Consider the following 23,895-nt stretch of genomic DNA (forward strand, 5'->3'; position numbering starts at 1 on the left):
TCATTATACCTTTATAAGAAAAAGACAGAAAATTTTTCCTTCACAGTGACTACTTATAATAATTCTCAGCCTTCTAAGAGATTTCAGTGGAGGGTTCTCAAATAGGGAATGTTAAATAGCCTCACCCTGTGCCAATAGTTTGTAAGTAAACCATTGGAAATAATACATAAGCGATTTCCTAAATTTATAGTTTACCATTACATGGATGGCATTTTGCTATCTGATTCAAATGTAGATAATTTAGAAAGAAAGTTTGAAGAAGTAAAGAAAGTTTTGCCTAATTGGGGATTATAATTTGCTCCTGAAAAAAATACAAAGAGGAGATTCTATCAATTATTTAGGTTATAAAATAGAAAATTAGGTTAGTCGAGATAGTACACCATTTTACAATATTCTGACCATAACTTAAAATAAGAACTTCAGAAAAACCCAAGTGACTACTCAAAGACTATCTGTAATTGTACCAAACAGTAATCTTGAAACTTATCCATCATTTTAGTTTTTATAGGATCCCATAGAAATAGCATTGCCTCCATGACAGCTGAAAATGATTCTAGAAGACAATGTTCCCCTCTTCCAACAAAGTTTGTCCTCAGGGTTAGGGACATCTATTAGGGGTTGGTTATAAGTTATATAGGGTTGGGGGTTGAAATTAAGTAGGCTCAGGGATCTCTTTTGAGAAAAGGGATTAGATAGGATAATAGGTAGATTAGTGTGAGCTTACTCACAATAATAATAATAGTGAATAGTAGTGAGAATACTTGTGAGCTATTATTTATAGACGATTTACATTGGTATAAATTCTTGTATATTGATAAAAATTCAAATTATATTTGTTATATTGAACATACTCTTATTTCTGTGTACAATATTTCTGTACCTATGCAGAGTTATTTTGTCATTTTATATGGATGCATGTTTCTACCTCTTTTTAAGATATTTTGTATATTGATGTAATTTTAGGATACATTTATTATATTGCAATAATAATATATTATATAATATATTGCAATATTTCTACCTCCGATCAAGATACTTATACATTGTTTACATTTGGAGGTCATTGTTCTCATCTGCTGCACATTTGTTTAAATATTGTTTAATATGAATCCTTAGTCTTTAAGCTATATAGGTATTAAGAATTATAGATCAATAGTCATCCATGTTTGCCATAGTTAGACTAACCAAGTTCTTTAGATGTGTAGAAATTGTATTCTGCATAGATAGGTAACCTTTAACTACTTCAAAGAACTGTAGAATATGACATTCAAATAACTTAGGATTCTGATGACATGAGAGATGATTGCTTCTGGAAGTACTGATCTATTCCTGAGAGAATGTTGAATACTGAATATACTCCACTTGGACCTTGTTTTCTTCTTAACAAACTGGCCTTTGGGCAAATAACTGACACTACCTCAACCACTGAAAAATGCAGTGTCCAGACTGAACAAACATGATACAAGCAAAAAGATTGCCAAACATTGCCAAGACAATGTAAGATGGTTTTTAAAATTTTCCTGCTTCTGAAAATGGTCTGTCAGTTGCTCTAGGCCATAGGCAAAGCTGGTTGTCCTAGCATTGCAAATGAGACTTTGGGTGATTGCCCAGATAACCAGTTGTCACTGTCATTTCTAGCACCTTTTGGAAGTTGCTTGATTACACTTCCTGTTTATTCAAGTAATATTATTTACCTTCTCAGATCTTTGATGAATTTGAAGACTAGATAGTCATAGTTACTTTCCTCTCATGAATTAGAAAAGCCATTTCTAATATAAGACTTAGGCTCCTTTTGGAAAAGATAACTACTGAAAAATTCAACATATATTTCTTGCTTGATGTTGTTCATTCTGGTTGTAATTCCAATTTTTATACTTGATATTTGTTCTGATTGTACATAGTTTTGTATTAGCCTTAAAACTCTTTTATTTAGACAAAAGGGGAGGTGCTGTGGGAATTCCTTCAGCCAATAGCATTTAAGATACTAGCCAACTTTGGGTGTGGTCTTATGTACTATAAATGCAGACAAAATAGCCTGCATGAGCCCTTTGGATGCTGGATTGGGTTTCAGTTCCTTGTGCATGCAGAGGACTGCAGGTCACTATACTTTATATGAGTTTACCACCTAATAAATATTTGTTATATTCCATTCTGAGAAAGTGTGGAGATCTTTTGTACTAAAACATCCTAGGATATACTTATCCAGGTGTCAGGCTCCATCAGGGTCTCTAAACAACCTTGGGAGTCTTCATGGTGTTAAGTAGGGGACCCTCATCATATGAGAAACCTTTCACCAGTTAACCCATCTTTCTCTCTAAACAAGTATTAGAGAGCATCAGCAATGTTGGACACTGGCTTCTGATAATCCAAGACCAGATCTGTTACCTAGCTGTTGCTGTCAAGCAGAACTTCTGGACCCTCCCTGTCTTCTACAGGACACCCATGGGGGCTATGTGTGCACTTTTGAATAAACAGTGTTATTTTTTTTATCAGTAAGTCAGTTCAGATAGAGATGGATCACAAGGTTGAAAGGCTACTTTACTGGAGAAATGGCTTGATGATTAAGAACACTTGTTGCTCTTACAGTGGTCCTGGGTTCAGTTTGCAGCATCCCCAGTGTGGCTCACAACCGTCTGAAACTGTGTTCCAGTGGATCTGATGCCTTCTAATCTGGCCTTTGTGGGTGCCAGGCATCTTTTTTTTTTTAAAAAAAATATTTATTTATTTATTTATTTATTATGTATACAATATTCTGTCTGTATGCCTGCAGGCCAGAAGAGGGCACCAGGGCACCAGATCCCATTACAGATGGTTGTGAGCCACCATGTGGTTGCTGGGAATTGAACTCAGGACCTATGGAAGAGTAGGCAATGCTCTTAACCTCTGAGCCATCTCTCCAGCCCCTGGTGTCAGGCATCTTTATAAAATTAAATTAAAATAAAAAGGATACAGTCATTGTTCTTCAGGGGTCTTAGATCTCATGATTAACCTTTTCACACACTTAATTGCTTCTTTTGGCTGCTCTTTTGGTTGCTCCTGCTTATCATGATATTTCTGGGATTGCTCTTTCTTCCATGATTTGCTAACCTTTTCCAGATGTTTTCAGCTGAAAGGACCACCTCAATTTTCCTAGCACAGTCAACTCACAAGAAGGCCTTAAAGTTGTCCTCCTCCTCTAGACCCTTCATTCCTAGGACTGTTGCCCCTCCTTAACAGGAAGTATCATTAGAGACATCCTTGCAAAGCATAGTTCCTGAATTGAGAGAACAGAAGCACAGCCATCTTGTCTTGAAGGCAGCTCCATTCTGACCTGAATAGTATCCCTTTCCATGAAGCTAACAGTTTCAGTTTGCTGAAGACAGATTTTAATTTAATATATCATTCCTGTAATGTTAGTTAAATCAGTAACATCATCTCATCTAACCCACAAGACCATTCTGATCATTCAGGAAAATTCCCAGAATCCCCAGGCCCGAGTGCTATAAGAACCCTAGCCAGTAAATGAAGCTCATTGCCTTACTGTATTGACTTCTGATAAGCACCTGTCCCAAGTTTTTCCTCAAAGTCAACCTATCTTTGAAATGGGGAAGCAGAGGCTGTGGGATTTCTGAGTTCGAGGCCAGCCTGTTTTCCAGTGAGAATACCAGGACGACCCGGGCTACACAGAGAATCCCTGCCATGTCTTAAAAAGTCAAAAAGCAGCCAGTCGGTGGTGGCGCACGCCTTTAATCCCAGCACTCGGGAGGCAGAGGCAGGCGGATCTCTGTGAGTTCGAGGCCAGCCTGGTCTACAAGAGCTAGTTCCAGGACAGGAACCAAAAGCTATGGAGAAACCCTGTCTAGAAAAATCCAAAGGAAAAAAAAAGTCAAAAAGCAAAACAACACTCTCCTCAAAAAAAAAAAAAAAAAAAAAAAAAAAAAAAAAAAAAAAAAAAAAAGAAGAAGAAGAAGAAAAAGAAAAAGAAAAGAAAAGAAAAAGAAAAAAAGAAAGAAACTGATTGTATAAGCCTGAACAGGTGTATTTGTTTCAGACAAGGACCCAGGACCCATCGTATACTCCAGTCCAGCCTAAACTTATTATGTATCCCATGCTTACCTCAAACTTGTGGCAATTCTCCTGCATCACCCTCCAAAATTTTGGAAATACATGCCTGTACAACAGCCCTGACTCAAGTCAGTGTTTTAAATAAGCATTTTAGATAATTGCTAAGTTCAGCGAGATCTGAAAACCACAGATGTATAATGGAAATATGACAAATCAAGTGGGACTGGAAAGTACATGTGAGATCCTTTGGAGCTTTAAATAATAGAGAAGGAACTCCAAGTGCTGTAGTCAAAGATAAGCAATATTCTTAGAAATCCTTCTCTTCTTGACTTTACTCTGGTCTTTACATTGGAAATGACACTAGTATTCTCTATATATGGGAAGTGCAGTTCAATCGCTATTGCCTTCTTTATAGTGAAGGAAATGTCAACTCTACCTGTACTCTGCAAAAATACGTGGTTGCTGGAATAAGGCCTTTGACTTCATACCGCAAACAAGGGCCAGTGTAAATCAAGTGCATGGAATCTTCAACTTGTCCCCACTGCAGTCGGTAATCAGTGATTTCAGCACCATTGCATTTAGGAATCTGAAAGATGAAATGCATACAGAAATTCAATCCTTTTTCTAAGTGGTATATTAGATACTGTGGAGAGGAATAACACATGAAGCTTGTAATCCATCAAGTGAAACAGGATAGAGATGGATGGAAACAAACACAGGCAGGACACTAGAACCACATTCAAAGGCACAAGTTAGAGTAAGAAAAAGGACGTGCTGATTTCACAACCGAGATGAATGAAAACAAAAATATTGTTTAACATTGCCATTGGTTAGTATAATAAATCACTGATCACATGACCTGGTGAATTGGCCTACATAAGTTAAAAAATTAGTGTTGTCATACATTATTAACAGACTAAGCCTTTTCTGTCAATGTTAAAAAAAATAAGCCATTGCTTGAGACTGGGGGAAAAAAGAACAACCCAAATGAACCTATTTGCCTAAATAATTAGGTTAATCCTTAATATTAATAATGTAACTAGTTTGGTAAGACATTCACATGGGTTGTTAAAAGCATATTTTTAAATCTTTAATATACCTTATGTACCAGCTTGCAGTTACAGGTTAGAAATGGTACCAGAAGATTTTTCAATGACGTTCTTCAAAGAATAGCAAGTTCTGGGCTGGGGATATTGTTCAGAAGTAGAGCGCTTGCCTAGCATGCATAAATCAGCCCCAGCTTCAGTCCTCAGTAGCACAGAAAGTTAAACTTTTATAAAATAATTTACCTTAGCTGTCTCTTGCATTGGCTTTAAAACCTCAATTAGTAACCCATTGATAGTCCACTTTGATCCCTGTTTTTATAGTTGATATATGAAGAGCAGAATATCAATTCTGTAGTCTTCATGATATTACTGGTATCAATTCCTAGGTATGTTCTAGAAACCAAGGTCTGAGGGTTACGGGATCCTAATTCTAATCTATGAGTCATGAGAAATTATGGGATCCTAATTCTAATCTTTGATTTATTAGAGATTTCAGAGTTTTTCCACAAAATGTTCTAACCCATTATCATGTTTGTGTATCAGCAAAATTAATAAGAAGTTGAATTAGTGAAATACCTCCCAACTGACAACAACACAGGTTGGACCCTTGCAGGTTAGCACAGGTGTCCCACACTGAGAAGGAGGGTGCCGGGCTGGTACAGTTCCACACTTCATAGAATGAGATCCAAGCTACAAATTAAACAGACATACAAATAAACAAACCCATGCATGACTTTGCAGGCGTGGTCACTCCTTACCTGGACGACAAGTACAGTGCAAGCATGTATTCACTCAAAGTGAAATAAAGTACAGGCGGGTCACCTGGGCAGTGTAACTTCTCTTCTCCTATTTTATGTTTTTAACCAGAAACTGTGGGTTCTTCAGGAAGTCATTTACTTACTGTACATTTCTTTTTAGAGCCAGAGTACTCCTTTCTGTCATTCCGGGGACCTTTTGCTTTTTTGCCACGCATGAATGTTTCCAAGTTCCCATTAACGGAGCAATTGTCTATAAAATATGTAAAATACACTCAGTTCTCACCTCCACAAATTAATTATGTTGGTATTAGTGTTCAAACCCACTCTTGTTTATACTAAACACATACACTATTCTTTATGTTTTGCTTCATACCAAGTCTCTGGTTTTCATGGATGGTTCTTTAGAACAATACAATATACTGTGGAGTGAGTTAAGATTCCTCTTTTAAAATTCTTTAGAGATGCCAAGCTTATTGTATCAATTAACCTTGTAATTTGACTTAGAAATTAAGCTAGGTTTCCATTATCAAACATTGGTTTGCTAAGAATTATTCAATTCAGACTAAAAGGAAACTCTACTTAATGATATTAACACATGTACGCAAAACAAAAGTCACAGGACTAGAAGTTTAAGCACAGTTGTCAATCATGTAAGGAAGCCTTACTTACCAAGGAGAAGGTTTTTGTCTTTGCACTTGGTTTTACTGTTTAAGGGCAGTGAGCGACAAGATGCAGGAGGTAGAGTGGGTGTCTGAATTGTCAATACATCAGAAGGCTAAGAGATAGAAAATATTTTACTATTTTACTAAATTAGAGTTTCAGCTTTAGAAAACATCCAGTAACATAACAGTTTATTTCAACCCTCAATTTGAGAACTCTTCCCTTTCTGATTTCTTACCTGGCTTTGGCCTACAGGTGAAGTGCAAAAGACTCTCAGTTTATATGTGGTTCCTGGTTGGAGGCCATCGTACAGAAATTCCTGGAGAGTGCCATTGTAGATTATCTTCCAAAGATTTGCTGCAGGAAGTGGAGCAATTTGGCTAAATTTGTTCATAGGTCACATCTAAATTTTATAAGTCCCCACAACAATTAATATATGCATGATAAAGAAACAACCATCTTAGAACACAATTTGATCAAATTATCTTTTGGGGGGTAAGGTTTCAAGATGGGGTTTCTCCATGTAGCACTGGCTGTCTTTGAAATCACTCTGTAGATCAGGCTGGTTTCTAACTCACTTAAGCTCTGCCTGCTTCTCCCTCTTGAGTGTTGGGATTAAACATTTATGTTACCACGGTCCAGCGTAATCCAATAATTTTTCATGATAAATTATTTTACTCCCAGCAGAATTAAACAAAAGTTTATGGGATCAGTAAGTCACGATTTCTAATCAAAAGTACTCCAATTGCATTCTGTGGTTTGGTCTTATAGGTGTATATTTATATTAATTTCTGGTTCTTGCAATTGCACTATGATTATATAAGACACTACTATTAGCTGAAGCTAAGTCATAGTTTTGGTAGGAAACTGTGTACTATTTTTTCAAAACTTCTATATGGCTATAAGATTATTTCAAAATAAAATATTTTAAAATTTGTGTTGCCTTACCACCATCTGAATTTTCACTGACTTCTAAACTGTAACTTGAAATGTGCATTCCACCATTGTCTTTGGGGGAGTCTAAAAAGAGAGACAAATTTTAAGTGATTCTATAAAAGCTTGCAAGTCTTTCACTAAAATTTTATCTCATAAAATGTAATTTCTCACAGAGAAAAATATAAATGACATTGTTATATAACTAGTAACAATCTAAAAATCTAATACAAGTTACATATATTTGATATCACTCATCAAGTATTTAGATAGTATTTCAAAGTTCTTGGTAAGAAACTAAAATGATAAGAATATGTGGAGTAATTTTTATTCATCTAATTTAGGGGCAAAAAATCTGTTTAGACATAATTTCTGATTAAGCTGACCTTTATCTTTGACACAGACCTGTTACTATAGTACATATTTTGACTAAAATTTTACTTGGAAGACAGTTATTTAAGGATACATATGAAGTTCAAAAGTTGGTTCATATGTGACTAGTTATGCTAGCTATAGGAAATTCAATAGCAAATTATCAGAAAACGATAGGGTTTATAAAACTCATTTATATTGCAGAATATTTCACATGCAAATGGGACTATTTTGTTAAGCTTAGAGCAATTGCAGAAAGATTTCCTCTCAATAGTAATTATGGAGAGAACAAACTTCAGACATAGAAGAATTATTTACCCCAGCCAATTTTTACTTGGCGTGCATGGATTGCTCCCACTACATATGGTTTTTTAGGGTATCCAGGCTTGGCTGGACAAGTAGAGTATTTTACTTCTCCACTGGGGTTGCTTCTTCCTTCCAGATTGTAGGCAAAAATCTGTTCGTGTAAAAGAAATTATTTTGTTGGACATTGGAAATAAACGTCTGCTTTGATAATGTGCAGCTGGGTGAGAATTTCCAAGAAATAAATACAAAGTAAAGTTTCATTTCAAAGAAAAAAACCAGCATTTATTCCAGCGAAAAGTTTAGTCATATATGAAAACACAAAACCAATTTTTAAATCATGGCACATACCCGAAACTTGTATGTAGTATTTCTCTGAAGATTTTTTACAATGCACGAGAGATCTTCTCCATTGTATTTAGGTTTAAAACCCAATCCCTGAAAATGGAGGACAGGGAATTTAAGAAAGAAGCTTAGGTTCCAGCTCTAGCTTCAACTTAGCTATCTACCTTAATGGTCTTGAGAAAGTACCTTAGACATTCTGAACCCCAAAGAGTCTGCACCAGTTCCTCTACATATATGTTACAGCTGTTAGCTTGATGCTTTCTTGGGACTCCTAATAGTGGGAGTGGGTGTATCTCTGACTCTTTTGCCTTTGGGAGTTTTTTCCTCCTATTGGGTTGCCTTGTCCAGCTCTGATATTATATGAGCCTATTAGTTACAACCCAGAACACGTCTCAATGTTATCTCCTCCATTTAACATTTTATGGCTTGTACATAGTAATTTGTGGCTGCTGTTTAAATTGACTGGCTCTTTGACACAGATTTGAAAGCTCCAAATGGAATGAGATAGTTGCCCACCCACACGAGAAAACTGAGATGAAGGTAGACAGCTTGGCAGATTTGTGTAAAGGTGCTGAAAGATATCTGTGACCACAGAGAGTCAGCCAGAACAGGGCTGGAGCTGAAAATGCTAGCAGACGTCTTTGAATAGAACGAGCAGAGTGCAGAGATGACGCTGTTTCCTTGAGCTGGTTGAGGATGAGGGGCCTATGCAGACTTGCCCAACAGTTAGTTGCTCTGCATTGAGCCCATTCAGAACCCAGGGACTCAAGGTTGTTCCCCCCTCCAAGTGAGAAGTGAGTATAAAAAGGTATTGAGAGATGAGGCTAAAGATCATAGCCCCCAAACCGGAAACTTACAGATCTTGGTTCTTCCATCTCGAGGACATAAGTAAGAGTGTCATTTGGGTTTGGGTTTGTTGGGGCACACCATTCCAGTGACAAACTATAGACTCCTGCTTCTTTCAACTTAGGAGGCAGTGGTGCCGGAGGTGTGTTTCCTGATGTGTAGAAGACGGCTATTTCACTGTAATTACTAAAAGGATATGTTAAAGTGGAAACACCAGTTTCAGGATCTCATGGCACTGTAGATTTTTCAATAGTGAAAATAATTTAGTATACCTGGAGCCGAAGTGATTTTTGGCAGCTAATCTGAATGAATACTTTGTAGAAGCGGTCAGTTTAAATATCTTGTGCTGTTTTGTGGGACCACTGTAGCAACTTTTGAACTCTTCACCTTTACCCTTAACAATGCACACAAAATATTAGAATATTTTAAAATACTGCACCTAACAACACATAGTCATCATAGAGTTAATCATTCACAATCAGGTGAATGATTTTTAAAGATATCTGTGCATGAAGTCTAAGCCCAATGGGATCCCTTAACTGACGGGAAAATGGACACAAGCCCTCATCCCTAAGCCAGAACTTATCTTCAGATGAAAACGACTGACTTAAAAAAGAAAAATTTATTTTTTTCCCATGGAGTCTCCCTGGGTATCCAAACCATACTTAAGGGCAGGATCCATTCCCAGCAGTATTTGACCAATAACAAAATGAATTCAATGGTAAAAGTGGACATTTTTTAGTGACTCATAATGCTTTGTCTGGGCATTTAAAAAATATGTACAGGTCTTTTGATTAGATATTATGCTTTCTGATCTTTATGAGATTTCTACGTGCACAGATGTATGCACATATAACTACATGTGTTTCTTGTGCTTTTTCTTTAACTCTTTTTCTGTTTATTTGTTTGTTTTTTCTTATTCAGATATTTTTAAAATTTTATCTTATTTTATTATTTTCTTCTTTCTTGCATTAGATGCCTTTTTTCTAAGGAAAACAAGAAAGTCTGTGGATTTGCATGAGGGATGCATAGGGGACCTGGAGTTGAGGGAGGGGAAACAGTAATATGCATACATCATATGAAAAACTATTTTAATAAAATTAAAATCAAAATAAATGTACATACCTCATCCCATTCCAAAAGAAAGCTGCTTATTTTGGATCCATTATCTTTAGAACCCTGAATAGATCAGAATAATAAAATTATGGTGGGTTATTTTTACATAATACATATATGTTACATATAATGTATACATGTGTATGCATTTAATCTGGTATAAATTACTGCAAAAAATAGGATATTTGTTTTCATGGCAATTCAGATTTAAGGTTAGAACATATGGTTTATAGTCTACAATACAAACACTGATTCTATACTTTATTTTCAGACTTCATAAAAGAAAAGAAATTAAAATTGATTAAAAGAAATTGGAGAGACAGATTTATTGGTAACCGTGATGACTAACACCAAAACTTAAGTGGTGAAAAGGGGCAGTTCACTTTTTATTAATTACCTAAGTTCTACTGACATTTCTCAATTCACTTGGCAGGACTTCTCAGAATGAAGAGAACGAGTATTGTGAAGAAAAGCATTAGAGAAGTAAGTTAGATGAAGCATGCATAATCCATCTTTAAAATTCAGGATACAGGAGAGTGTTTTAAAAAAACACTGAGATGCTTTTGTCAGTAAAATTCTTACTTTCCACTGCAGATTCAGGCTGTTCTTGGTTCTGCTAATTAGTTTCGGTGCAAGTGGAGGGTCTGGTTCACAGCCACGTGTTGTGAAACTAACCACTTCAGACACATTTCTGTGCTCTGTGTCTCTTATGGTTGTAACTCTGAAAGGGTAACAGCAATTGTCATAAGCTTTCAAGTACTGAGTTGCAGGATTGTGCTTCTCGACACATGTTTTGTTGTTCTGTTGTTAGCATATACTGTTTATACATTATAACGGCTCACATTATAGCATTTTCATAGAAGATCATACCTCCTCCTTTCCCATTATTCTCTTTTGCTCCCTTCTCATTCCCAATAGTTCCCCACTCTTTACCTTCATGGCCTTTCTTTTCTGGGTAACCTAATGAGTTAAACTAGGGTTGCTTACATGAGTATGGAAGTGGAGTTGTTTGAAGGTGGAAGGAAAAGGCATTTTGCTGGTAAATAAACAGGCTGACTTCAGAAATTCTAAGTACTAAAACTCTCATAGGTTGAGGAGTCTTGGCTGGCTTGCAGTCTGGTGGCAGGTTGTATAGGACAGACTTCTTACCTTAAAAAGTAGACTGTGCAGGGCTGGAGATGATGTAGGGCCACAGTACCCTCATTACCACTGTAAAGATAATCTTTGTTTACATGGGATCTCACTCATATTTAACAGCTAATAAACAGTCCTAGTCTCATATTACCTGAATAACTGATAAAGAAAACACAGTTTTCCTTGAAGTTTGGATAACTTAAAACCACTTTATATATGTGCAAAATATTTCTAGTAGGCTCTAGCTTGCATTGAGGAGCAGCAGCGCCTCACCAAGCATACCAAGTTGATGAGGGATATGATCTGGGAGGTGAGTGGTTGCCACAAGCTGGTGGACACACCACAGAGCTGCTCTAAATTTCTACAGCAGGCGTTCAAGTTCATAGAGCAGGGATCCAGATTGGCACATCTGCACCAAGACTGGAGGAGCTGAACAAGGTGCTGTTGGTTAATTGGAAAGTGGCCACTAAGAAGTACTGAGTTTGTCTTGACTGTTACATCAATAAATCTTTATACCACACACCAAGAATCATAAGAGTAATTTAAAGCAGTCAATTTGAATTTTACTGCCACATATATTTAACCAAAATTGTACAGATTTACTTTTAAGTAGCTCATTTACATGAATGTAGATACCAAAGCTTCAAATAACACCATGTCTCTCTCATTCATTCATTCAGTTTCAGATGGATGTTTCTGCAGTGGGATCCTATTGGGCCATCCAACCAGAGGGATTATAGACCCCAAACTGTCTTCCTCAGCAGAAACTTACAAAGACCTAAGTGTATTTGACCATACCAAGAAATTCCTAAAAAGACCCCTCTAAAGATTGAAGGGATGGATACCTTGTCAAAAGGCTACTTAAAAGCCTTTAAGGATGATCAGAGATGTCAGCAAACAGGCAAACTCTTCTTCTTCCTGTGTCTCCTCCTCTACCCCCTCTTTTTCCTCCCAACGTTGAATGCTAAGTTCTATTTAGTTAATTTTGCATTTCCCTGTCTCCTTCCGAGTATAGAGTAGTGTGGGCTGTGAATGTTAAAGCTCACAATTTTACATGATAATTATCAAATTAATGAAACTTTATATAAATTCCCATTTTTACTTTTTTGTATCTGGCCAGAAATGCAGAGTTCTAGAAAATAAAGTTGTCACATATGATTTTCAAAATCTTGTACACCATCCCTGGCTTACTGCCTAAGCTGAAAAATGGATATAAGATTGTCCCTTTCTATCTATCTGAATGTCTTTCCTTCCTTGTTTCTCTCTGTTTGCATCTTCATTCAGGCTGACTGCTGTTTAGAACATCTGGTTGTGCACATGTTATTTTCTACTGTATTCTCCATAGTCCTGGATCAATCTTTTGAGCCACACCCCTCAATTTATCTTGCTATTTTAACAGACTCCATTTTATAACCAGCTCCCAGAACTTAATTAAGAATCCAGGGCTTGAATTTTCACTGCCGTGTAAACTATCTCACTTGTTTACCCAAAGACACCATCACATGGAGCAAATTTTTCCTAAACTGAACCAAGTGGAAAATGAGGAGGAATTAAAGGTTCATTTTTTATTAGCCTCCTTAAGTTCAAATTTTAGGTATCCTATAGCTGAAAATGGATGACTCGATATTTAAATAAAATCTGTGATCTAATGAGCTTTGTGGATTGATTTAGGAACCAACTACTAGAAAAAAACTAAACTAAATACTAACCCTGTCTAAAGGAATAATTTAGGGGGCAAAATGAAGAATTTAGCTTAAGGATAAGTTGTGGCACAATGACTATATGTTTATATAGTATACTTGAATAACACAAAATAATTAAAAAGACTTACTTATAAATGTTTTTATAGAATCCATTTTTACCATTGCTAGACAGTGCCACTTCAAATGTCACAGGAGAATTAATATGATCACATTTTCCGGTACTGTTCAGATTCCATGAAACAGTAGCAGATCTTGTTTGGATATTAGAAACCTAAAATGATGAAAATGCAAGGAATATACTTAAAAGTCATAATGTGTAATTTTGATACAGTCTTTTTATGTCTTAATTGATATTTGGTGTAACTCCCATGTTAGGTGCTGAAATACTGGGATTAAATAACTAGCCATTAATTTTATATTTAATGATGCTGCATTGGTTATCATTGCATTGCTGAAGGAGATTATGAAAATTTTAACACAGTAAATGCTTCAAATGAATCTTCTATTAAAGAAAACATCACAGTGATCATGCGGATTAAGAGTGAAAAGGTAAAAGAGCATGAACTTTTCAGTTTAGTTACTTACCACAGGCTTTTCAAGGTTGGAACAGCAGGGCTGTGCTCTGTATTCTGTATTATTTTCTAAAAGTAAGAAAAAATTCACCTCAAACAAAAATAATATATTGGCAAAACCAAGAGAAAATTGTTAGATCTACCTTCACCCTTCAAATACATCAGCACAATGAAAACTACTAAGACCTAATGACATTTTACCTCAAACAGTAAAACAAGAATTTGGTCAAAATACATATTAAAATCTAGCAGGATATTTACCAAATTACTCAATTTAAATAAAGCCAGACAAGATAAGTAGGATTGAAATTTTCAATGTTTCATTAGATGACAACAAGATAAGTATTCAAGCACATGCAATTACAAGAAGATACATTTATTTGTGTCTGTGTGTGTTGCTTGGAATTTAATCCAGGGCCTTTCACATACTATATAAGCTCTCTACCACTGAGATACATTCTCACATTTTTCATTATTTTAAAACACAGCCTAATTGGTCTTCAAAAGAAGAATGAGAGTTATATCATTTGCTACAACATATACAACCCCAAAAGACATTATACTAAATGGAATAAGTCAAGTCCAGAAAAATAAATACATCATGATCTCACTTACATGTAGAATTTAGTAGAGTTGAAGAAAATATTACCAGGAATTGGGTGGAAGCTAGAGAATGTGTAGTTACTGAACAAAGGGAAGAAAATTTCATATGGGAGAAATAAATTTTTGAGAGCTATTGCTTGGCAGGGTGACTTTGGTTAATATAAGATAAATTTAAATATAACATACATGCATTTTAAAAGTTGCAACAGGAAAAACACCTGATTGGTAAGTGAGTGACAGGTATCGGTTAGCTTTACTTAGTAATTCCATCATATATATATATATATATATATATATATATATATATATATATATATTACATATATCTGTGTGTGTCAAAATGGCACACTATACTTTTTAAATGTATGTTTATTATTTATCAACCAAAAATTAATTAAAAATAAAAACATGGAGGTACAAGTATAATGTAGTTAATAGTAAGCAGGAGCAGAGAATAGCACATTAATATTTAATGTGGGCTGTTGAGGTGATATTGGAGAATAATGGTACTTTCCACAAAGCAGTATGACCTGAGTTTGATCCAGGGACCTGCACTGTTGAAACGAGAAAATAAACTCCCACAAGTTTCCCTCGGAAATGCCTTATTCACATACAAACACAGACTAAATAAATAGTGATATGCAGTAGAAATTTATTTAAAAATGCATCGAGAGTCCAAAATAGTTGGTTTGATTACTCATTGGCAACAAAACCGGATTCCTGGGTTTACCTTGTAGTACGGCATTTGACGACTCATTCTTCTTTTGTTTTCCACCTGATATTTGATTATTGTCGCCACCTCCCACATTATTCTCTCTCGTTCCATGATTATTTTCAGTATAAGCCCTGGTATTATTGGAAATGCTGGAAGTACCAGAAGGTCTGAACACATTATTAATTGAAGAGGGGATATGAGTGTTTTCAGAGATGAAAATGTTGTGATCACTCTCAGAAATATAGCTTGAAGTACTCTCGGTATTTGATGACTGTTGAGTTCCATCAGAGGTGATTGGATCATGAGCAATTCTGGAAGGACCTGGACCACTATTAATGATGTCAGAGCAAAGAGTAGCGTTTGAGGTAGAAGTGCTAGGGGTATGTTTAGAGGAACTAGTGATTGTGTCAGTAGTGTTAATGTCTGGAAGACTGTCGGCAATGTAGGTTTTCGGAGTATTGTCAATGGTGCAAGTGCTTAAGACAGTATTCAGAGAGCAAGTGCTTGAAGTATTGTTATCAATGTGAATTCCTGGAGAAGAATCCACCACAGTGTAAGGACAAAGAGGACTAAAAGTACCGGACATGTCAATGACTTTGTTCAGAAGCAAAGAAGTGTCATTAAACATGGAGCTAGTCTTCTGTTCACCAAATTGATGATCTCTCATTTTCTTCTTTGAATATTCTCCAATTTTAACAGTCCTCTCATGAAACTGGTTATGATTTACTCTTCCATGAGTATAGGTTTCTAAAAAAGATAATGTGATAATGTTCAGTAATCATAATAACCATATTCTTTCAAGTTCTTTTTTCCACTTAAAATCAAAAGAACACTGATAAATTATGCTTTACTTAATTTTTTACTTTCTTCAATCTGAATATTCAATTTTATGTATATGTTCTATGTATATGTTTTTATGATATACTGATAGGCATGGAAAAATATGGGCAAATACATTATTTTCCTAGATAATAAATTCACTTTTAAATCCTGAGGTCTTATGACTGTGATGACAATTCTCCAGTGCATTTTATATTCCTAATAGTTAGCATTAATAGTCAAGGTTTTTTAATCATTTTCCAATCTGAATTTATAGAAAAATATGTGCCACAAATCCATGCTATATAGAAACCAAGAAATGCTAATAAAATACAGTTTCATGAGTATATTGCATAAGACATAAACTTTAGGCATTATAAGCATTTTGTGCATAACCTATCATTAGCCCTAAGATATATGCATGCTAGATAATCATTCAAGGAAATGCTATTATCTTCTACTTTTTTCCACTTTAATAACTGCTCAAATATGTTTGCTTTTAACAAACTAAAACTCTTTCATATTTTTCCACTTTTATAAAATTTTCTGTTTCTAATGGCACCTATTCGTTATTTTGATGGGTTTCACAAAAAGTATTTTAATACAAGTTTATGATGTTCTTTGCCCTTATTTACATCTTTACCTTCCCATTTCTTTCCCCTCCCATTCCTGCTCTTCTCTATTTTTTGAGATACTCCTTCTTCTTCTCTTACACCTCCTTCTGCCCTCTGCCTCTTCAAGTTCTTGAGACAAAAATCACGTTTCCTAGGCAGGCCTCAAACTCCAGCAAAGATGACCTTTAACTTCTAATCCTCCTGCTTCTACCTGCAGGGTGCTGGCATTGTATATATACAGCACCATGTCTGGTTTTATTTGGTACTCGAGATCACATCCAGGGCTTTATGCATGCTAGGCAAGTACTCTAATAACTCAACAATATTCTCAATTTTTAGACAGTTTAATTTCTACTTCCATGTCACATCTCTATTTGTAGCTTAATAACAATGCTTTGCATTTAAGAAGAGTGCATACTAGGGTGGAGAGATGGCACAAAGGTTAAGAGCACTGGTGATCTGGATTCAGTTCTCAGCCCCCATACAGTAGCTAACAAGTGCCTGTTAAGGCCAGTCCCGGGACTTATGATGCCCTCTACTGGGTTTGGCAGGCACTATACACACACAGTGCACAGGCTTCAGGTGGATCCTTTGTACATATAAAAAGAAACAAAATCTCAAAAGAAGGAAAGCACATATTACCATGATGCTCCTGGTATATAAATGTTGCTGGTGGTGGTCGCAGCAGTGGTGGTGGTAGTGCTAGAGGTGGTGGCATCTGCTGCGGAGCAGCTTCTTGGAAGTAAGGCATTGGGAATTCCCCGTGAAAGGGGGGATACATAAGCTGAGAGTCCTGAGGGAATGTCAGCGGTGGCGGTGCTATGAAGGGTGAGAGCTGCTGAGCAGGAGCAGTCAGGGGCATGTGGTAGTCAAGTGTCTGAGGCACAACGATGATTTTTTGAATTCCATTTTCATCCACCACCTAAAACACAAGACAGAATCATATTAAATTCCATAGAAATCATTACATTTCAGATTTATACCATATCCTGTTAATTTGGCTAGCTATAATATCAAGAATCAATAATCTAGAAGGCAAGATCATTCTTTTTTTTCCACATGTATCTTGCTTTCTTTTGAGACAGGAGCTCATTATGAAGTTTCTGGAACTCACTGCATAGACCAGGCTGACTTTAAACTCACAGAAATCCACCTCCCACTGCCTCCTGAGTATTAACATTAAAGGTATACACTACCATGCTTGGCTGTAAGTCTCTTTCTGTTTAAAGGAAGTAATTTCTGGCACACTTCAAAACCTTAAAGTGTACCATATAATTTAAAAGTACCGTTCCTTATCCTCACTTTCTCAATGCTTTACAACTGGAAACTATTGTGAATTTCTTAAGAACACTTCTGGGAAGAGGAAAGGCTCAGTCTTCAGTCATCACCTAGATGCAGAGGAAGCAAGATGAGAATGCGTTGCTGATAAAAGGTGATGTGGGAGTGATTTCTTTCTAATCTGTTGTTTTCATTGGTTAATTAATAAAAAAACTGCCTTGGCCCATTTGATAGGCTAACCCTTAGGTGGGTGGAGTAGACAAAACAAAATGCTGAAAAAAAAAAAGCCCAGTCAGGCAGTTGCCATGATTCTCCCACCCGACAAAGACACAGGTTAGGATCTTACCAGTAAGCTGCCACCTTGTGGTGTTACACAAAATATTTAAAATGGGTTAGATCAATATATAAGAGCTAGCCAATAAGAGGTTAAAACTAATGGGCCAAGCAATGTTTAAAAAAATACAGTTTCCGTGTAATTATTTCGGGTAAAGCTAGCTGGGTGGCGGGACACAGCCCGCCGCTGTTAGCGGCCGGGCATCAGGAACTTAGCCCACAGCTCCTTTCACAACAAAAAGGTACCAAGCCACATGGCTAACACAGACAAGAATTATAGGTTAATGTAAGATGTAAGAGTTAGCTAACAATAAGCCTAAGATATTGGCCAAGCAGTGTTGTAATTGATATAGATTCTGTGTGATTATTTTGGGTATGAGTGGCTAGAAAATCATCAAGCAGTCTCCACCAACACATTTTTATTTAGTAAGATAACTTTGAAGGCTTTTCTGTTTAGGTTTACAATTATATCCCCTGCTTTGAGACATAGTCTCACTATGTAGTTTTTTCTGTGTTGGACTTCACTATGTATTGTAGGCTGGTTTATAACTCATGGAGATTTGCCTGTGTCTGCCTCCTGAGTGCTAGGATTAAAGGTGTGCACCACCAGACCCAGTAACATTTTCCCTTTTTTTGTTTATTTTTTTAATGTTTCATTATGTACATATGTAATACAGTCACCCATTTTATGCATCACATTTATTTTCAAACCTCTTTTTAATTATAAACAGCAATGTAAGCAATATTTTATATGTGATTAATAAATCATTTCAACATTGTAAAAATATATCCATGTGATAAATTAAAGGATTTACTTACTAAGAAAAACACAAGATATACTGAGTAAATGGGAGTATGGGGATCATGGGAGAGGGTAGAAGGGGTTGGGAGAGGAACAAATAAAAATATAGATATTTAAAACAATTTAAAAAACCAAAAATCCAGCACAAAAAATATTTTACTTATTAAATAATTTAAAGTGAAATTGCTGAGTGCAGGTACAGGTGTACTCATGTTTTCTTACAAGTAATTTTGTTCAGAATTTATGTACATTACACTGACTTCTTTGGTGTTCTGCATCTATACCACTAAATATATACAACTAAATAAGCTATGAAGACAAAGGCTTTGAAGAAGAAAAACAAGATATTTTTCAATTCTACATTTTCAAGGCCATTGATATTTTGTTAATCTCAGTATGAGTGTTATCTGTCTGCTCATTTTAGGTACACAGTAAATATTTGAGGAATTTCATATAAATGTTTTTTAGGCTTTTAAGAATGAAACACTACTGAGTTGAAAATTCTATGTGATTTTAAGGACTAAAGATTATACGTTTTCAGAAGCCACTACTGTGAGAATTATAATGGTACTTAAGGTCAATTAACAAACTCTACAAAGCAAGGGAAGATTATTAAATATTCCTTGATATAAATTCAGTAAACAATGAGGTGTTGCTTAAGAGGTAATCTAAGGGAGGCTTGGTTAAAGCCAATCACTTGAAATAATTACAGTTAAAGATTTATTTAAAAGAAAAATTGAAAGAAATGACAATAATGTAAATAAATACATATTTCTGTAAATCTGTTATCACACACTGGCATAGTAAAAATATTAGATGGTAATAAAGAGCTAGATGCCAAAGAAAAAACCACATTAGCATACCTGAGATATATAACCAGGAGGAAGGTATATTGGTGGCAAATTACCGGTTGGTGCTATCAGAGGTACGTCTGCTGGTCCTGTGAGAATTATTAATGAATTTTAAACAAAGTCCATTACAAAACCCAGTTAACTTTGCATAGTGAAAATCAGCACTGAGCTTCAACAATAGCCACTTTGAAAGGATATTGTTGCCATTGCCCATTGCCAAAGTATTGAAGAATCACTGGAAATTAATTTCAACCAATGGAATATCATTAAAGAACATCATGAGGACTTGTAAATTATGTCTTCTAAAAATGTTGGCAAGCTCACTGTGAATGAAAATGAGCTATCAGCTTTCTGCTAGTGTTCTCTTACTTAGCATGGTTATATTGCCTAAAGCTTTTCTCTGCATCATAAAATAATTTCTTGCAGTGATATTACCTAATAAAATGAAAAGAATTTTTATTTTAGGGCTTCCTTCCAATAATATTAAAGTGAATATACAGACATATATGTGTGTAACAAGTGTCAATGAGAAAGTGGCCTGTAAGAGAGCTAGGAGGGTATATAGGATAGTTTGGAGGGCGGGAAGGATGGGGGAATGACATAATTATAGTATGATCTCAAAAGAAAAGAAATAATTACAAAAGTGAACTAGGGGCCTAGAGGAATGGCTTAGTGGGAAACAAAACTCACTGATTTTCCAGAGGATCTAGGTTTCATTCCCAGCTCCCACATGATGACTCACAATCATTGGTTAGCTCCAGTTCCAGGGCATCTGATGATATGCTCACTACTGACACCCATGACTACTGCACTTACATAATGCACAGACATCCGTGCAAGTAAAACACTCATGCACATAAAATGAAAATAAAGAAATCTCAAAAACTAAAAAAAGTGTACAGTTTTTAGGAAATGACCTACTATAAATAACATCTTAGAACTATACATGCAATGCTGCACTTCTATACCACAAATTTTAATATCTCAAACATATTTGCATAGCAGCTAAAAGTTATATTACAGATACTTAAATGTCATCATTCTTTGAGTTATTTACAATTTTTCTTGGTCTTTTGAGACAGGGTGTCTCTATGTAACAGCCATCATTTATTTTTCTGATCTCTGTAGGCAATGTCTTATAGGTAAGTGACATCTTTTTTTAATTTTTTTTTATTTTTCCCCATGAGTTCACCAAAATTCCTTTATTTTATGAAATAAAAGACAACAGTATTTTGGCTATTTCTGCAATTGCTTAAAGCAAATTAGTGGCTTCTTAATTACATTTTAAAATTTTGTTTATATTTTTTCTTATATTTTTGTCGATTATTTAGAAATTTCACATCATGCACCCTGATTACACTTACTTCCCAGTCCTCCCAGGTTTTCCCCTCCCCTGGTACCACCTCACCCCCCAAAAGGAAGGACAAAAAGGCTCAATTTGTGTCACTCATGGGACAAAACAAAATAAGAAGACAAATATATTTTTGCCAGAAACATAATCTCTTAGTGTTTTAAGATTCCTGGTTTATCTTCAAAATTCAACACTAAAAATATGCTATTTGAATAACATATGAGACCTAACTAAAAGTTATCCAGAACAAACAAAGGACCAAAGGGGCTGTTTCCACTAAATCATTGTTAGAACAATAATTCCCACTTATTCTATTTATTATTTTAAAAATTTCTTAAATATTAAAATATTTCCTTAATTGTTATTTCATTCGTGTTCTTTATTAAGAACTAAATCTGGATCAGTGTTCGTCGAATGGAATGTTTTATTTCACATCCTTGGTAAGCTAAGTATAGTGCTACAAAGTGCATGGTCTCTGGCAAGTTGGTCACTCACAAAAGAGATCGCAGACAAGATATGAAGACCCTCTGAACTATATGCAGAGAAATTTAGTGATTATTAATAATATTCTAAAAGGGATGCTGGTGTAGACAATATTCTTAAAAGCTATGCATGTAACTGCTCCCATTACAGGAAGCCTCACCACACCTGATGCCCCATCACACATCCACTCCTGCTTCGGCATGTCCTCTGTGCTGTTACTGTCATTGCTGATGTGGATATTTCAGAGGAAGAAGGTAGGAAATCATTAATATATGGAGAATAATCGACTAGGCGGTTACGAATCTAATCCAATTCTTGGTTCTCAAGCTTCTTATTGGTAAGTGACATCTTAACAGGCACAATTGTCCAGTGTCTTCAGAACATCATGGGCTTTCCTCACCACCATAGGTTTCCAAATTTTCTCCAAATACTTTCACCATCCTTTTTAAGGTATCTTTTGTCTAACATCTCTTAATTGGGTCTTAGGTATGAAATCTGCCTCAGGAAATGGCCTGGAACCAATGTAAATTGGACAACATCTTTTTGTGATGAAAGGCCTTCTGACTTGGTAAATTCTCAAGGACCTTGATCACTTTAGGACAAGAACCAGAAAGAGGCAGGAAGCTCTCAATGTACAGTCTTTCTGCCTCCTCAATGGCTTTTCCTGTGTCAGTCCTTTTCCCCTACCCAATTTCTCTTGAAAGAGTCTACCCCCTTCATTCTCCCTTGGAGATTCCACCTTTAGAGCTTCTGCTGATTCTTCCTCCCAAACCATCTCCCATCTGGTAGCTCAACCAGTTGCTCTTGAGCCCAGTGCCTTGCTCTCTGAGGGTTGGCACAAGGTAATAAAGTGGAGAATGCTTCTGTTGTCTAACTCCTCTACCCTGCCCTCCTAGCCACAAGAGCATACTTTCTGTCACTAGCATGAAAGCCCAAGCCGAGATTCCACATTTCATACCCCATTCATTTTTTTCTTCTATAACATAAATTTTAAGTATTCATTTCTCATCTTACTCCACTGTCTATTTCCTCTATTAGGAGGGGGCTTGCTTCATAAACTTGCATCAGTCCTATGTCTTTCTTGTCTATCAAATTATCTTCAATTTATCCTTCTGTGCTAGACGGCACTTGAGGGTGACTTTCTCACATCCCTCAATCCTGTTTTTGTTTCTAAAATTGGCCCAATTATATAGGACACAGGCTACCTGACATTTGCCCAACACCATCACCTGGAGCTCATTTCCCTCAGACTTCCTTCTTGATTTATTTCAATTCTGAAACATCCATTTTCCTCTGCCAGGAGGGAGGGACTTAAACCCATCACTTCTTACCTCCTTATGAATATCCTAATGCCCAAAACTCCCCCAGCTGCAACATGACCATCATCACTGTTTCAAATCTAATATTTCTACCACCTTGTTCAAGACATTTTGACAGTACCTATCTACTCACGTATTCTCCAAATTTCTATTTTTTTCTTTTCTTTCTTATTTTGTTTTTTGTTTTTATAGACAGTGTTTCTCTGTGAAAAAGTCCTGTCTGTCCTGGAACTCACTCTGTAGAGCAGCTTGGCCTTGAACTCACAGAGATCTAGCTGTCTCTGCCTCCAGAATGCTGCAAAGAAAAGTGTGTGCCACCACCACCCAGCCCTTCCATTATTTTTTCACAGACCCCCCTCCCCCCGCATTAATTCCTTTTTCATTCTTGGACTCAAAGTTGCCTTCTTTACCATTATCCTCTAGCCAAATCTTGGAACTTTTTCCTTTCACTTGGACCATCCCCAAGTCTAACTTCTCTCAGAGACTTACCTGGACTGTTCTGCACGGTTATTCTGCAATGGCTCCTAGCACTTGGGAAAAGTTCTTCAAGGGTCCCACTTCTTTCTTCTCTCCTCTCTTGTGTCCACACTCTCTCTTTGTACTCCCAAATATTCCTGTCTTCCCATAACATTCTAGTGCATGACATAGTGGACCTGTTATGGACTCGATACCAGTTCCTAAGACTGTCCTTCTTGCAGTCTGAAGTCTCAGAGACTACTTCCTGCTGCAGGTCTCCAGCATTGTGCGTCTCTCCCAAATATTTTATGTTGCAACCAAAGATGATCTCAGGGTCACCTGGTTTCCACTCCAGACATACTCAGAGGTTTCATCACCCTGAAACAGGCCCTCAGGAACTTCTGCCCTTGGGCTCCCCACCCCTCTTGACCTTTCTTTA

At 36.2% G+C, this 23,895-nt stretch overlaps 1 protein-coding gene across 1 annotated transcript in view; it reads right to left on the reverse strand.

Moving 5' to 3' along the window:
* Positions 1-23,895, reverse strand: part of LOC130867753 (fibronectin type III domain containing protein 3C1-like) — a 61,842-nt gene that overhangs the window by 16,361 nt on the left and 21,586 nt on the right. The window contains exons 5-22 of the mRNA XM_057759906.1: positions 19,860-19,936; positions 17,226-17,505; positions 15,166-15,897; positions 13,846-13,901; positions 13,389-13,531; positions 11,573-11,632; positions 11,006-11,144; positions 10,433-10,486; positions 9,580-9,701; positions 9,319-9,493; positions 8,468-8,554; positions 8,132-8,270; positions 7,457-7,528; positions 6,747-6,865; positions 6,518-6,623; positions 5,992-6,098; positions 5,667-5,780; positions 4,481-4,630 (exon numbers count right to left, since the gene is read on the reverse strand). Coding sequence (XP_057615889.1) covers positions 4,481-4,630; positions 5,667-5,780; positions 5,992-6,098; positions 6,518-6,623; positions 6,747-6,865; positions 7,457-7,528; positions 8,132-8,270; positions 8,468-8,554; positions 9,319-9,493; positions 9,580-9,701; positions 10,433-10,486; positions 11,006-11,144; positions 11,573-11,632; positions 13,389-13,531; positions 13,846-13,901; positions 15,166-15,897; positions 17,226-17,505; positions 19,860-19,936 — 2,732 coding nt within the window. The remainder of the gene's footprint in view (positions 1-4,480; positions 4,631-5,666; positions 5,781-5,991; positions 6,099-6,517; positions 6,624-6,746; positions 6,866-7,456; positions 7,529-8,131; positions 8,271-8,467; positions 8,555-9,318; positions 9,494-9,579; positions 9,702-10,432; positions 10,487-11,005; positions 11,145-11,572; positions 11,633-13,388; positions 13,532-13,845; positions 13,902-15,165; positions 15,898-17,225; positions 17,506-19,859; positions 19,937-23,895) is intronic.

This window comes from Chionomys nivalis, chromosome X (genome assembly GCF_950005125.1).
Source record: "Chionomys nivalis chromosome X, mChiNiv1.1, whole genome shotgun sequence".
NCBI classification, from domain to species: Eukaryota; Metazoa; Chordata; class Mammalia; order Rodentia; family Cricetidae; genus Chionomys; species Chionomys nivalis.